Consider the following 14,097-nt stretch of genomic DNA (forward strand, 5'->3'; position numbering starts at 1 on the left):
TAAACAGTGTAGCTTTAAACAGTGCAGCTTTCAACAGTGCAGCAGCTTTAAACAGTGTAGCTTTAAACAGTGCAGCTTTCAACAGTGCAGCAGCTTTAAACAGTGCAGCAGCTCTTTAAACAGTGCAGCTTTAAACAGTGCAGCAGCTTTAAACAGTGCAGCAGCTTTAAACAGTGTAGCTTTAAACAGTGCAGCTTTCAACAGTGCAGCAGCTTTAAACAGTGCAGCAACTTTAAACAGGGCAGCTTTAAACAGTGCAGCAGCTTTAAACAGGGCAGCTTTAAACAGTGCAGCTTTAAACATGGCAGTTTTAAACAGTGCAGCTTTAAACAGTGCAGCAGCTTTCAACAGTGCAGCTTTAAACAGGGCAGCTTTAAACAGGGCAGCTTTAAACAGTGCAGCTTTAAACCGTGCAGCTTTAAACAGTGCAGCAGCTTTAAACAGGGCAGCTTTAAACAGTGCAACTTTAAACAGGGCAACTTTAAACAGTGCAGCAGCTTTAAACAGGGCAGCTTTAAACAGTGCAACTTTAACCAGGGCAACTTTAAACAGGGCAGCTTTAAACATGGCAGCTTTAAACAGGGCAGCTTTAAACAGTGCAGCTTTAAACAGTGCAGCTTTAAACAGGGCAGCTTTAAACAGTGCAACTTTAAACAGGGCAGCTTTAAACAGGGCAGCTTTAAACAGTGCAGCTTTAAACAGGCCAGCTTTAAACAGTGCAGCTTTAAACAGTGCAGCTTTAAACAGGGCAGCTTTAAACAGGGCAGCTTTAAACAGTGCAGCTTTAAACAGGCCAGCTTTAAACAGTGCAGCTTTAAACAGTGCAGCTTTAAACAGGGCAGCTTTAAACAGTGCAGCTTTAAACAGGGCAGCTTTAAACAGTGCAACTTTAAACAGGGCAACTTTAAACTGGGCAGCTTTAAACAGGGCAGCTTTAAACAGGGCAGCTTTAAACAGGCCAGCTTTAAACAGGGCAGCTTTAAACAGTGCTGCTTTAAACAGGGCAGCTTTAAACAGTGCAGCTTTAAACAGGGCAGCTTTAAACAGTGCAGCTTTAAACAGTGCAGCTTTAAACAGTGCAGCAGCTTTAAACAGTGCAGCAGCTTTAAACAGTGCAGCAGCTTTAAACATTGCAGCTTTAAACAGTGCAGCAGCTTTAAACAGTGCAGCAGCTTTAAACAGTGCAGCAGCTTTAAACAGGGCAGCTTTAAACAGGGCAGCTTTAAACAGTGCGGCTTTAAACAGGGCAGCTTTAAACAGTGCAGCTTTAAACAGTGCAGCTTTAAACAGTGCAGCTTTAAAAAGTGCAGCAGCTTTAAACAGGGCAGCTTTAAACAGGGCAGCTTTAAACAGTGCAGCTTTAAACAGTGCAGCTTTAAAAAGTGCAGCAGCTTTAAACAGGGCAGCTTTAAACAGGGCAGCTTTAAACAGGGCAGCTTTAAACAGTGCAGCTTTAAACAGTGCAGCTTTAAACAGGGCAGCTTTAAACAGGGCAGCTTTAAACAGTGCAGCTTTAAACAGGGCAGCTTTAAACAGTGCAGCTTTAAACAGTGCAGCTTTAAACAGTGCAGCTTTAAACAGTGCAGCTTTAAACAGGGCAGCTTTAAACAGGGCAGCTTTAAACAGTGCAGCTTTAAACAGGGCAGCTTTAAACAGGGCAGCTTTCAACAGTGCAGCTTTAAACAGTGCAGCAGCTTTAAACAGTGCAGCAGCTTTAAACAGTGCAGCAGCTTTAAACAGTGCAGCTTTCAACAGTGCAGCAGCTTTAAACAGTGCAGCAGCTCTTTAAACAGTGCAGCTTTAAACAGTGCAGCAACTTTAAACAGGGCAGCTTTAAACAGGGCAGCTTTAAACAGTGCAGCTTTAAACAGGGCAGCTTTAAACAGTGCAACTTTAAACAGGGCAGCTTTAAACAGTACTCACGAGTTACAGTAGGGCCTCTTCTCGTAGCCTTTATAGTTCTTCATGTTGAGAGTCATCCTGCACACCTCACAGTGGAAGCAGCCTTTGTGCCAAAACTGGAAGAAAAGGTTGGAATACGATGTTGAAAATGTGATGAGAAAATGATAGATAGCGTCTGGTCTCTGTGTCTGTCTGTGTTTGTATCCACAGCTAATCTAAACGACAACTTGGATGAAACATCCCACATAGGGTGACAGCAAATCCACAAATATTTTTCTAATCAGGAAACAAGTATTTTATTTAAAATCATAGACCAAATGCTAAATCATTGTCCATTGAAATGTTACATTCACTATGAAGTTGAACAGAGACTGTAGTAGGTGAGTCCTGGGATGCAACTGTAAAATTTGTCTAACTAATTTATTTTGTGAGGTCTGCAGCCTATTCTTCAGTGACACTGTGATGCTGGTGTACCAGGAGGAACATGCGTAATCAAACTGGCATTGCATCAGGGCCCCTGCTAGGATTTCCATAGCTGACCTGTTTACATAAGTTGAACTCTCTGGTTGATCTTAAGCGGGAGTTACACACAGTGTTTTTGTGCTAGTTTTTATACGTTTTTGAATACGTTTCATGTCCCTTTTACACAGAAATGCGTTTTTTGGTGGATACGGCTGAAACGCTAAATTGTGTTTGCGTTTTGGAGAACCCCTAAAAAACGCGCCGACAACAGCCGTGTAGTCTGCACGGAGCCGTTGTTGCGAAAACGCCCATGCGCAGTAGATACCATCTGCGTGCCCTTCCGGTGACAACAGTGTGTGTGTGGGTGTGTGTGTGTTTGGGACATAGCTCTGTGTCCCAAATAGCTGCAGCTACCATGTGTTGTCAAGTTATTGTTATAAGGACCCCAGTCCAAGCTACATCAGTCTGCATTCCCTTAACAATTGTTTGTATTGTCCGGTATGAGAGCAGACGGGTAACACACGTGCGATAGAGCTCCTGGTCAAATGAGCGAAAAAACTGATAAAAAAGGACCCGAAAAGTAATTAAAAATGAAAATGCACACGAGAAGTAAGGAAGAGACAGCGATTGTGAAGGAAAGAGAAATGGAGAACACACGAGAAGAAGAGAATCTGAAGAAACAGAGTCCCCGAAGCGAAGCCGAGAAAAGACAGGCGGAAGAAGGGGGAGGTCCCGCTGAGGCAGACACGGGAATGCCAGGATGGGCCGTGGTCATGCAGGCCGGGATACTGGAGAACATAACAGCGGCAATAAAACTGAACACGGACACGATAAGGAATGATATTGGGAAGCTACGGGAGGAATTGAGGAAGGAACAGGAGGACTTCAGAGGTGAAATGAATACAGAACTCAAAAGGGTGGAGGAGAAGATGGTGGAACAGGACAGAAACGTGACCGAGTTACAGACTAGGACGGCACACGCGGAGGAATGTGTGGGATATTTGTGGATATCCTGAAGAAGAATGTTCTCAGTCAACCGAGGATTGGATAATAACAAAGGTTTATTAACCAAACAGATAGAATACATAGAGAGAATGGCTGAGGGCTTCCCCCCAGGTGATCAGCTGAATTTACCCAGGTAAGAAGACCTGGATAGATCTCGGGAGGAGATCTATATAGGTAAAAGGGGGGGGGGGGTGTGGTCCCATTTGATAGGTCAGATGGGGGGGGGGGGGGGGTACAGGTAATGGGGACACAGGGGAGGGGAGTGTCTTATTCCACAGAGAGGGGGGGGCACAGGTAAGGGGGACATATTTACATGAGAACATTAGATATTATACCACAATACTCACTTTTCTTTCTTATAATGTGGGTGAGATTAATGTATAATATACCAGGATTGTTTGGAACAGGTAAAAGTGAAAATAGAAAACAATTAAAATAATGAAAATTTTGGCCAATGTGATCTGGTTGTTGGCATAACATTTTAAACTAGAATTATTTACATACATGATTCATGACATGATCGACTGGACTGCGGTCTGTGTTATTTTGATATCAGAGATGTGGGAATAGATATCACCCTTTTCTTTTATTAATCGCTCAAAATACCTATATCAATGAGTGGTCTTCAACTCTGATATCAAACAACAATTAACATAATCATTAGAAGCTATCGCTGTGCAAATATCTTGGCATACCTTCAGTCGTTCATGTCGTGACTCAGGGGAGCTAATGTGATGGTTGTGCATACAGGCATCGTAATAAACCAATTAAATACATCCACTGTCTCTGTGTGGTCAGAGTGCACAGGGTGAAAAAACAAAATTGTGTGCATAATTATTAGGAATAGGATTTACACATAAGGCTAATGTGTACAAAAACATTTTAACAACCGTTAACCTGGTGGTTATTCTTGATGAAATTACTTAGGATCCAGTTGTATTTAACCTGAGTTTGAGTGTCACTTTCATCTGTGATTGCCTCAGTTTTGTTGGTCTTTACTTAGAATCAGGCAATTTTCTCCATTTCTTCTCTATAAATGAGGAGATAAAACGTCTTATGCATCGCTTCTGTATGTAATTCTAGTGCATATACTATCAATGGTTCACCATACAGGTGCAAAACAACGTTACATGTCCTCTTCTATGAGAGAATAAAACAACTGATTCTTTCTTGTCTGACAATACAATTTTGTAACCTAAGTAATTCAAATGTGATGTAATACAGTAACACAGTAAAATTTAAATAAATACATAATAATGTGGACAATGTGGCGTTCAGAAGTCTCTTGGTCCACAGGTCTCTGATGTGTCTCTTCTTGACGATGCAGTCGGGAATATTCACTGGTCGCCGTTCATTCCCTGTCAAGGGTCACCTGTAGCAGTCAACTATAGTGGTCTTGCAGACTCTTTTCCTGGAGCCTGCGTTGTTCTTCATCACCACCACACATCCGCCACTGTGCTCACGCTTGACCTTTATCAGGCCTAGAGACATGGCGGTAGGGTGGTCTTGAACGTGCTGTGTGGTGGTTGGTCCCCCGCTCCCCGTCATCGCGGTACCAGAGGGGCGAGGGTTTGCTGGTGTAGTGGCCTGTCTGTAGGACGCTCTCTCTCACACGGATGACAATCTTGTCATGGGAATCCACCTTGATTGTCGGGGCTTTGGTTCCCATCTGCAGGTGATGGGTTTGGTCTGCCGTGGTCTGCAGTGCCGGGGTGGAGGCCGTCAAAGGTTGATCTCCTCTTCGTCAGTGTCTCCTTGGTCAGTCTCCTTCGTGGTCCCCTGCTCCACTTTCTTGGGGACGTCTGTGGGCTGGGTTGGATGGCGGCTCTCCCACGGTTGTTGTTGTCGTCCTGGTTGTGTCCGCAGCTCCTTGGCGGCGTCCCTGGTGGTAGTATGCTGTCGTGGGTCGCTCAGGTCGCTGGGTTGTGTTCCTCCTTGCCTGGTCGCACCGTCGTTCGTGGTTCAGGTCACGCGTCGTCTCACTCGTCCTGTCCTCTCACCAATTTATGATCTGAGGATGATAAAATTTGCCTTAGAAAACCTCTTCACATAAATTATTCAACGCCTTTCTGCTAAAGTGGAAAATCATTTTGGGATTAATTCAATTCATTGCAAATAAAATCATTTAATTGAAAATAGGAAATGCAAGCCAATTGCATTAGCAGTGATTCCTTATGTTAAGAAGGTCACATTCACTACAATCTTATCAGATCTTGTATCTAACTAGATCTTACAGCATTAGGCTTTAAATAAAATTGTAAATGAATGGCCAAAGTCTTGAATCAGATAAAATAGCTTTTTTTTTTTTTTTTTTTTTTTCATAGTCTGTGATGTCAAATTTAATTTGATCTTACCTCAGGATGCGTTGGGTGTACCTCAGGATACTTACCTCGCCACGCCTTCTCTGGCGTTCTTCATGTCTCAGTGTGGCTCGTCATAATTTAGCATGGGGAAAAAACATAAAATCTAGGCAACCAGTTAATTTTGCATGAAAAACAATCATTCGTTTTCTCATTTACTCTTAAATAGCATTAATTTAATTACCTCTAATACACCTTGTGCATTTTTTATAATCATTGTGTAAATGATTATCCTGCTTTCAACTGATACAAATAAATCTAACCCTAGCTAACCTTACTGTCATGCATTTGTCCTAATAAACTAACCTACACTGTAGCACTCAACACTTTGATGACCATTGTTACTCAGCTGATAGAGTTGTGCCCTTTTTGATGTCCTGTCATACAGAACCTGTGAGTCGCTTTTGGATAAAAGTGTCAGCTAAATGATCAATGTATGTGTATACCTTGTACATTTAGATAATTGTGTTTCAATTTTGGTGGTTGATAATTTGCAGTCATGGAAAGTACTTGAAATTGCAAGGAGTTAGTGGTTAAGCAGAGAATAGAAGGAGGGGATAGTATGTTAAATTGTTTTCATCATTGATCTTTCATCTCAGGCACTTCTACTTTGTTTGGTGTTATTCAGACATCATATCTCTGATTTGTGTGCCTTCTTGAAAAGAGAGAGATGAAAACAACTGGTTAGTTATTCTGTTAGTATGGGAAATATGGTAGCCTTTTATAACTGCAAATTCATCACCTGTGTCTAATTCATGTTAATTAAATGAAGGGGGCATGTTTGTTTTAAAACATTTCATTCAATGCATTTTGTGGTTCCCTGTTGTTATCCATTGTCAGGTGAGTCTCTGTGGTAACAAAGAGAAAATCTGCATCTAAAGCGATACTTCCTACTATACTAAGTATAGTGGAGATACTAAGTTGAGTCCCTAAAGGTGTGGTCAGAGTCCTCTCTAGGCATTTGCATTGTCTTTCAGCTCCACATCATCTTCGGTTGAACCTTGTGTTGACATGCAAATTGTTGGAATTTCTGTCTTTTGTGATACAATTTGGGTGTAGGTCTCTGCATCTCGCCTCAGAGCCTCACTGAAAATAAAAACACATGTTAATTGTCCACTCCTAAGACCATTTGAGTGGGTTCTTTGTTGATTGTCTGTGAGCTTAACAAAACATCAGCTATTTTTCATCCATCCCATCCTAGGATGTAATGATAGTGTTATAATTTATCAATCATATCGCATATGTACGCAAGCATCATATGAATGTGGAACCACACATTTTGAATCATGTTTAAAATGTCTTACAATGGAAAGGGCTAGTTATCTTTCATTGGTTCTTTAGATAAACACATTAACTCAAGTGAATATAACCTAAACATCTTACTTTTAAACATAATCTATGTTGTTTGTGCCCAAGTTTTCAACATTAAAAGCTTATAAAGTCTAATCTAACGCTGTTTATGTGGACTACAATTCCTGTACTGCCATATACTGGAAACCATACTGACCAATACGTCCACAGATTCTGAAACAGACATTGTAATTAGCTTTATGTGACTTATACTGTGTAAATTAAAGCAACATAAACACTCAAGTGATCTGAGATAGTTGTAATTTACTGTAACTGAGATGATAGTTGTGTATGTACAGTTACTCCCTTTTCTTGACTCCTTTTGTATCACAAACAGTACTGAATTTGCAAATCTGGTATGTCATAAATGTATAGATGTAGCAGTACTGACTATCTGTATGTCATGTATGTCATAATATGTCCTGATGAATTGAAAATGGGGGACCCTGATGTAAACAAATCTGGTATGTCATAAATGTATAGATGTAGCAGTACTGACTATCTGTATGTCATGTATGTCATAATATGTCCTGATGAATTGAAAATGGGGGACCCTGATGTAAACAAGACGAAAGTCTCTCTCTGGTCTGCATCCCCTTAACAATTGTGTGTATTGAGCTGTACTGTATTGTACCCATTCTGCAATCTGTTAATAAAGTTTTCAATCAATCAATCAAAGCATCTATATTTATGATTTTCATACTCACCGGGGAAATCTGTTGTGTTGACGTCGTATATTATAATCGAATAGTGGTTCCAGAGGCTGTAGCACGTTACGTGTCGTCAATGCAATGTTCGGCTCGTTTCTCCGGTGGTCTGGGATAATGCAACCCGCATCTCGCCACCGCAACTCAACATTTTCCAATAGCAACGCGCACATACATATACTACAAGTGGATTTCACGCACCTTCGGCCTTGGGCACATTAAACTTTACGTTCGCCTATGGATAGTTTAATATAAAATCATAACTTCACGGCGCGCATAGCGTGACGTCATCGCTCCATGCGACGTTCGTGCGTTCTCATTCGCCTCGGAAATAACGCTTTGCAATTCATACAGTATTTTTCCCACGAGCTCTCAATAGCCTGGAATTCCTAAACCAGCGTTTTGTTACCGAATGAACGCGCCTGTGCATATGTGAAAACGTAAACAAACTGAAACGATAAAACTATACTTCCCCAAATGGTCGTTCCCGTGGGCCGGTTTTGTTGATTCCGGAAATTACTATCCTAGTTTGTCGCGTGAACTGCACTTCAATGTTATTCTCTGTATAACGGTAACTCGTCTCCCTATGCTCGTCGCGCTATCCGTCGGTTTCTTTACTCAATACAGCACCGCAGCGGGTTCTATACTGTGCACATACAAACGAGACTTTAAACAGACAAACAAACATTAATACATATAAGATAACGTGTGTGTATATCTGACTGTATTGGATCGCTGTATGTTTAGTCGGCCAGCATCTGCTGCGACAAGGCATTTATCCCTTGATCTAACTATACATCGTTATTAAAGTCATAACGACCGAACCTGACTTCGAAATTTACCAGCGATATATTAGATTATATATACCTTTTAATCATACTCACGGTCTCTTGAACCCGCGACTAATGTCCTGTTTAATGTACTTTCCGCGACTGATGTCCCGTTTAATGTACATTCACGTACTCCCGGGGCATCGCGTAATCATGTACTACTAGGACATCGCGTGATCATCTTCCTGCTATCTGTATTGATCAATTGGTTAATTTAATCCAAAATACATCGTTTTCAGGAATGGAAGAGATTGTGGGCTTAGTTTGAGGTTGAAACAATGAATATTATGACGCTACTCTGGTAATTTCTAATTATGATTCCATCAGCTTCTCGGTCCTAACTTCCCGCCTCTTTGCAAAGGAATCACAGAACGTTTTTAACAGAGTAGCGTTTTCAAGGATATCACATCATAATAAGCTCACGTATCTTCTTTTGTTGCCTATATTTTTAGTCTGAATTAGACTTGGGTTAGCAATCCGACAACCTTACTGTGTGCCTTAGCTTTTGGTCGGCTCCGACTCGACCTGGAATAGCACTTCAACCTTTGTGCCTAAACTTTTGGGAATAGCACATATAACCCATCCTCACAGAACCGCCTGATAAGGACCCAGGTGCACGCGCGCCCTGGTAACGATTCTCAATACAGATCAGATATATTAATGCACATTATTCTTACTCAGCCATGATCTCAATATTTGACAACATTCTGTAATGTTCACCTGGCACAGAGAAAAGCGGGAAGGTTTTAATTCCTTTCCATACATTTTTGGTCGACCATCTATTATACTCACTTTTCTCTGTATAGCTGAAACGATACAGCACGCCGGGAGGACGCAAAAGTGTCTGTCACAAGTTCGTAGACGCCAATTGTGGGATATTTGTGGATATCCTGAAGAAGAATGTTCTCAGTCAACCGAGGATTGGATAATAACAAAGGTTTATTAACCAAACAGATAGAATACATAGAGAGAATGGCTGAGGGCTTCCCCCCAGGTGATCAGCTGAATTTACCCAGGTAAGAAGACCTGGATAGATCTCGGGAGAAGATCTATATAGGTAACAGGGGGGGGGGTGTGGTCCCATTTGATAGGTCAGATGGGGGGGGGGGGGTACAGGTAATGGGGACACAGGGGAGGGGAGTGTCTTATTCCACAGAGAGGGGGGGCACAGGTAAGGGGGACATATTTACATGAGAACATTAGATATTATACCACAAATGGAACACGGAGATACACGAGGTATTAACATGTGTGATTCAGAAACAAGAACAGATGGAGACAAAGATGTCAGACATGGAGGGGAGGTCACGGAGAAATAACATCAGAATATGGGGATTGAAAGAAGGAGTCGAAGGGGAATCGGTGACCCACTATGTAGAAAAGCTTATCAAGGAACAATTGAAGGAGACGGGACTGGAAAAAATGGAGATTCAGAGAGCCCACAGGGCGTTGGCTCCGAGACCGAAACCGGACGGACCTCCGAGAGCGTTGATTATTAACTTTCTGAGATTTGAGATTAAGGAATTGATACTCAGAACCGCGTGGACCAAGAAGATTGAAATCGAAGGGAAAAGACTATCATTTGATCACGATTACTCGACAGCGGTAGCGATAACACGCAGGTCCTACGCGGGACTGAAGAAAACTCTGAAAGAAAACGGAATGAGATTCCAGTCACCCATGACCTCGCTAAGGATTCACTGGGAGGAAGGGGCGGCGACGTATGCGACGGCACGAGAAGCGGAGCGAGAGATGAGACGGCGGGGGATGCGGATGACGGAGGACGGAGAAGGAAGGAGGCAGGAGGACCAGACGCGGAGCTTGCAACAGAGATTGGAGGGAGCACGCAGATGGATCAGAGCGGGAGACCGAAACCGGGGAGAGGAGGGAGGAGAGAGGAGAAGGCCGAGGTGAAACGTGACGGAGCGAGGACGGAGACGGATGAGGAGGCCAGAGACGGAGAGGAGGCGGGAGGAGGCGAACGGATGAGTACACGCACAAGAGATTGAAAAAACTATTCAAATGGAGACAAAGTATAGAAACTGAAATAACATATGCATAAGCACACATTCCCAGGTAGAGGCAGGATATAGAAATGAACGTAACGTATACATGGACACATTATACACAAGCTGATGGAGGAAATAAATGGAAATATAACTAGGTTTGATAGGCGAGACACAGAACATACTGAAACAGATACATAGACACACGCTGTGAGTAACACAGTTGGGAGGGATTAAGGGGATAAATGGACATCACATAGAAAATAGAGGAGAGGAAAAGAAAGTAAAAAGGGGTACACAGGAGACACCGCACACGGATATGGGAGGAAGGAGGGACAATGAAACATATGAGTCACATTGAGAGGGACCAAGAAAAGAGGGTCTTTGATCAAAAGGAAGGACAGAGCGCTTTTGACCAGGAGCTCGAAAGCAAAAAAAAAAACAGTAAGAAAGCTGGACAAATATGACGAGCAATTGGGGGTAAGGGTTTCAAACCCCCAAGCCGTCAGGAGGGGGCCCCTCGCTAGGAGGGCAATTACCCCTCACCCACCAGCAGGGGACAGGGGGGGACACAGGGACCCCCCGAACGCCTTGGGAGCACTTTATGTAAAGTTTATGTTTTTTATTTATGTTAATCATTATATGTATTCGGTGAAGAGAGCGGAGGCTCCAACCGGAGGGGGGAATGAGTGTGACATGGGGGGGACTGACAGATGAAAGAAGAAGAAAGATGACAAGGGTTAAAGGTATAAAAATGATGTCGTTAAATGTTAATGGAATGAATAATGCGATAAAAAGGGGAAAAGTGATGTTGAAATGTAAAAAAAAGTGAGATGGAAGTCATTTTTCTGCAGGAGACACATTTGGTAGCACAGGATCATGAGAAACTGAAGAGATTTGGATATGAAAATGCATACTATAGTTCCTTTAAACAAAACCCGAGGAGAGGAGTAATCACGTTAATCAAAAACACAGTCAAATTTGAATTGATCAAGGAAGTAAGAGACAAGGAGGGAAGGTTTGTTCTGGTGAAGGGGAAAATGGAGGGCCAAATGGTTACGTTAGTAAATGTTTATGCACCCCCAGAGAGTGAGAGGGATTTATATGAGACCATTTTTTATATGATAGTGATGGAACTAGAAGGGATATTGATATGTACGGGAGATTTTAACGTAGTACTGAATCACGACCTAGACACCACGAGTACTAGAAAAGGACGTTTGGAGGGGGATGCACGCCATGGACAGGGAATACACACAATACTCACACCCACACGTGACATATGCGAGAATAGACTACTTTTTGATGACGACGGGGGACAGTTACAGGGCACGGGAGAGCAGTATAGGAGTGGCGGACATATCGGATCACAGTGCCATATATCCGACAGTAGATCTAGAAGGGAGACGGAGGAACACGATTTGGAGACTAAATGTAGGAATATTAAATAACAAGGGGGTGGTGAGTCAGATCAAGGAGGAGATAGCCAGATATAAGGAAGAAAATGACAACGGGGCGGTAGACCCGAACATTCTATGGGACACACTGAAGGTGGTGATAAGGGGGAAATTGATGGAAAAAACAGCAATGCTGAAGAAGGCCAGAACGGAGACATATCACAATCTGATAGGGAAGCTGAAGAAGCTAGAGGGGAGACACCAGATATCAAAAGAACAGGAAACGCTCGGAGAAATCAAAGAAGTAAAGGCCAGGATAAATAGGGAATTATTGACGGAAATAGAAAAGAAAGCGAGGTTCATGAAACAAACGTACTATGAAGGGGGACCAAAAGTGACCAGACTGTTGGCTAGGAGAATTAGGACGCAACAGAAGTTGAACACGATACACACAATAAGGGATACAAAGACTAATGAAATATTGAGGGACCCAGCTGAAATAGAGAGGACATTTAGAGAATACTATGAGAAATTATACACACAGCCAAAAGCAGCGGGAGAAGAGGAAATAGAAACATATCTGGAGAAGCTAGAGTTACCATCGATAGGGAAAGAACAGAATGAAGAATTAAATAAAATAATTACGGAACAAGAACTGGAAGAGGCAATTAGTAGAGCTAAAAACAACAAGTCTCCGGGGAGCGACGGATTCCCATCGGAATTCTACAAGACATTTAGAACTGAATTAGCACCCATGTTAGGGGCGGCGTTCAGACACACGATGGAAGAGGGTAAAATTCCCCCCTCGTGGAAGGAAGCCATAATCACCACGATACCAAAGGAAGGGAAGGATAGGGAATTATGTAGTAGTTTCAGACCTGTGTCCATACTTAACGTGGATTACAAGATGTATACATCGATAATATCAAAAAGATTTGAGACGTTTATGCCAGACATTATAGATGAAGATCAAACTGGATTTATTAAAGGGAGACAGACACAGGACAACGTGAGAAAGACATTACACATAGTAGAGGAGATACAAAAACAAGGGGGTAGCGCGGTACTGATTAGCCTAGATGCAGAAAAAGCGTTCGACAGTGTGAGCTGGACATTTTTATATAAAACATTGATGAGGTTCGGACTGAACGGGAGGGCGATGAAGATGATCAAGGCGCTATATCAAGAACCGACAGCGAGGGTTAAGGTGAATGGCAGCTTGACGGATGGAATCAGATTAGAGAGGGCTACCAGACAGGGATGTTGTCTCTCACCGACGCTCTTCGCCGTTTTCATAGAACCACTGGCACAACTGATCAGACAGACCGAGGACATCAAGGGAGTAAGGATAAAGGGAACGGAATATAAACTAGGCCTATTTGCAGACGACGTGATAGTATACATGAGGCAACCAGACAAGAGCTTCCCGGCACTGATGGATCTACTGAAGGAATATGGCCACTACTCAGGATACAAACTAAACGTGACAAAGACACAGACCTTAGCATGGAACTATACCCCAACTACGGAAATTAGAGAACAGTACGGGATAAGATGGGACATGGACAAGATTAAATACTTAGGGGTGAACATCACGAGAGGGGTGGAGAAACTGTTTGAGGCGAATTATACACAGATAAATCAGAACATCAAGAGAGACTTAGAGAGATGGACAGTAATGCCCTTGGACTTCAATTCAAGAATAGAGGTCATTAAAATGAACATACTATCAAGGTTACTATACCTATTCCAGTCACTACCGATACAAATACCACAGAATCAATTCAGGGAGTGGGACAGACTGATATCGAGGTTCATATGGGCGGGGAGAAGACCACGGGTCAGATATAAAAGACTACAATTACCAAAGGAAGAGGGAGGGATGGCAGTACCCAGCCTACAAGACTATTACTATGCAGCACAACTGAGAGCAGTGACGTGCTGGTGTAACGACAGATATGAGGCAAGATGGAAAGACATTGAAAAAGAAGGGGAGGGATACAAGGTTCAAGCTCTGGTGGGAGATAGGGAACTATTTAAAGAGAAAGAGGGACTATTAGATCCAATCACCAAATACA

At 42.6% G+C, this 14,097-nt stretch overlaps 1 protein-coding gene across 1 annotated transcript in view; it reads right to left on the minus strand.

Annotated features, from left to right (window-relative positions):
- LOC311226727 (LIM zinc-binding domain-containing Nebulette-like) overlaps positions 1 to 14,097 on the minus strand; it is a gene marked incomplete at both ends in the record, with an annotated part of 44,704 nt that overhangs the window by 19,793 nt on the left and 10,814 nt on the right. The window contains one exon of the mRNA XM_084312137.1: positions 1,924 to 2,018. Coding sequence (XP_084168263.1) covers positions 1,924 to 2,018 — 95 coding nt within the window. The remainder of the gene's footprint in view (positions 1 to 1,923; positions 2,019 to 14,097) is intronic.

The sequence above is a fragment of the Notolepis coatsorum genome (assembly GCF_963971535.1).
Source record: "Notolepis coatsorum genome assembly, chromosome: 4".
NCBI classification, from domain to species: Eukaryota; Metazoa; Chordata; class Actinopteri; order Aulopiformes; family Paralepididae; genus Notolepis; species Notolepis coatsorum.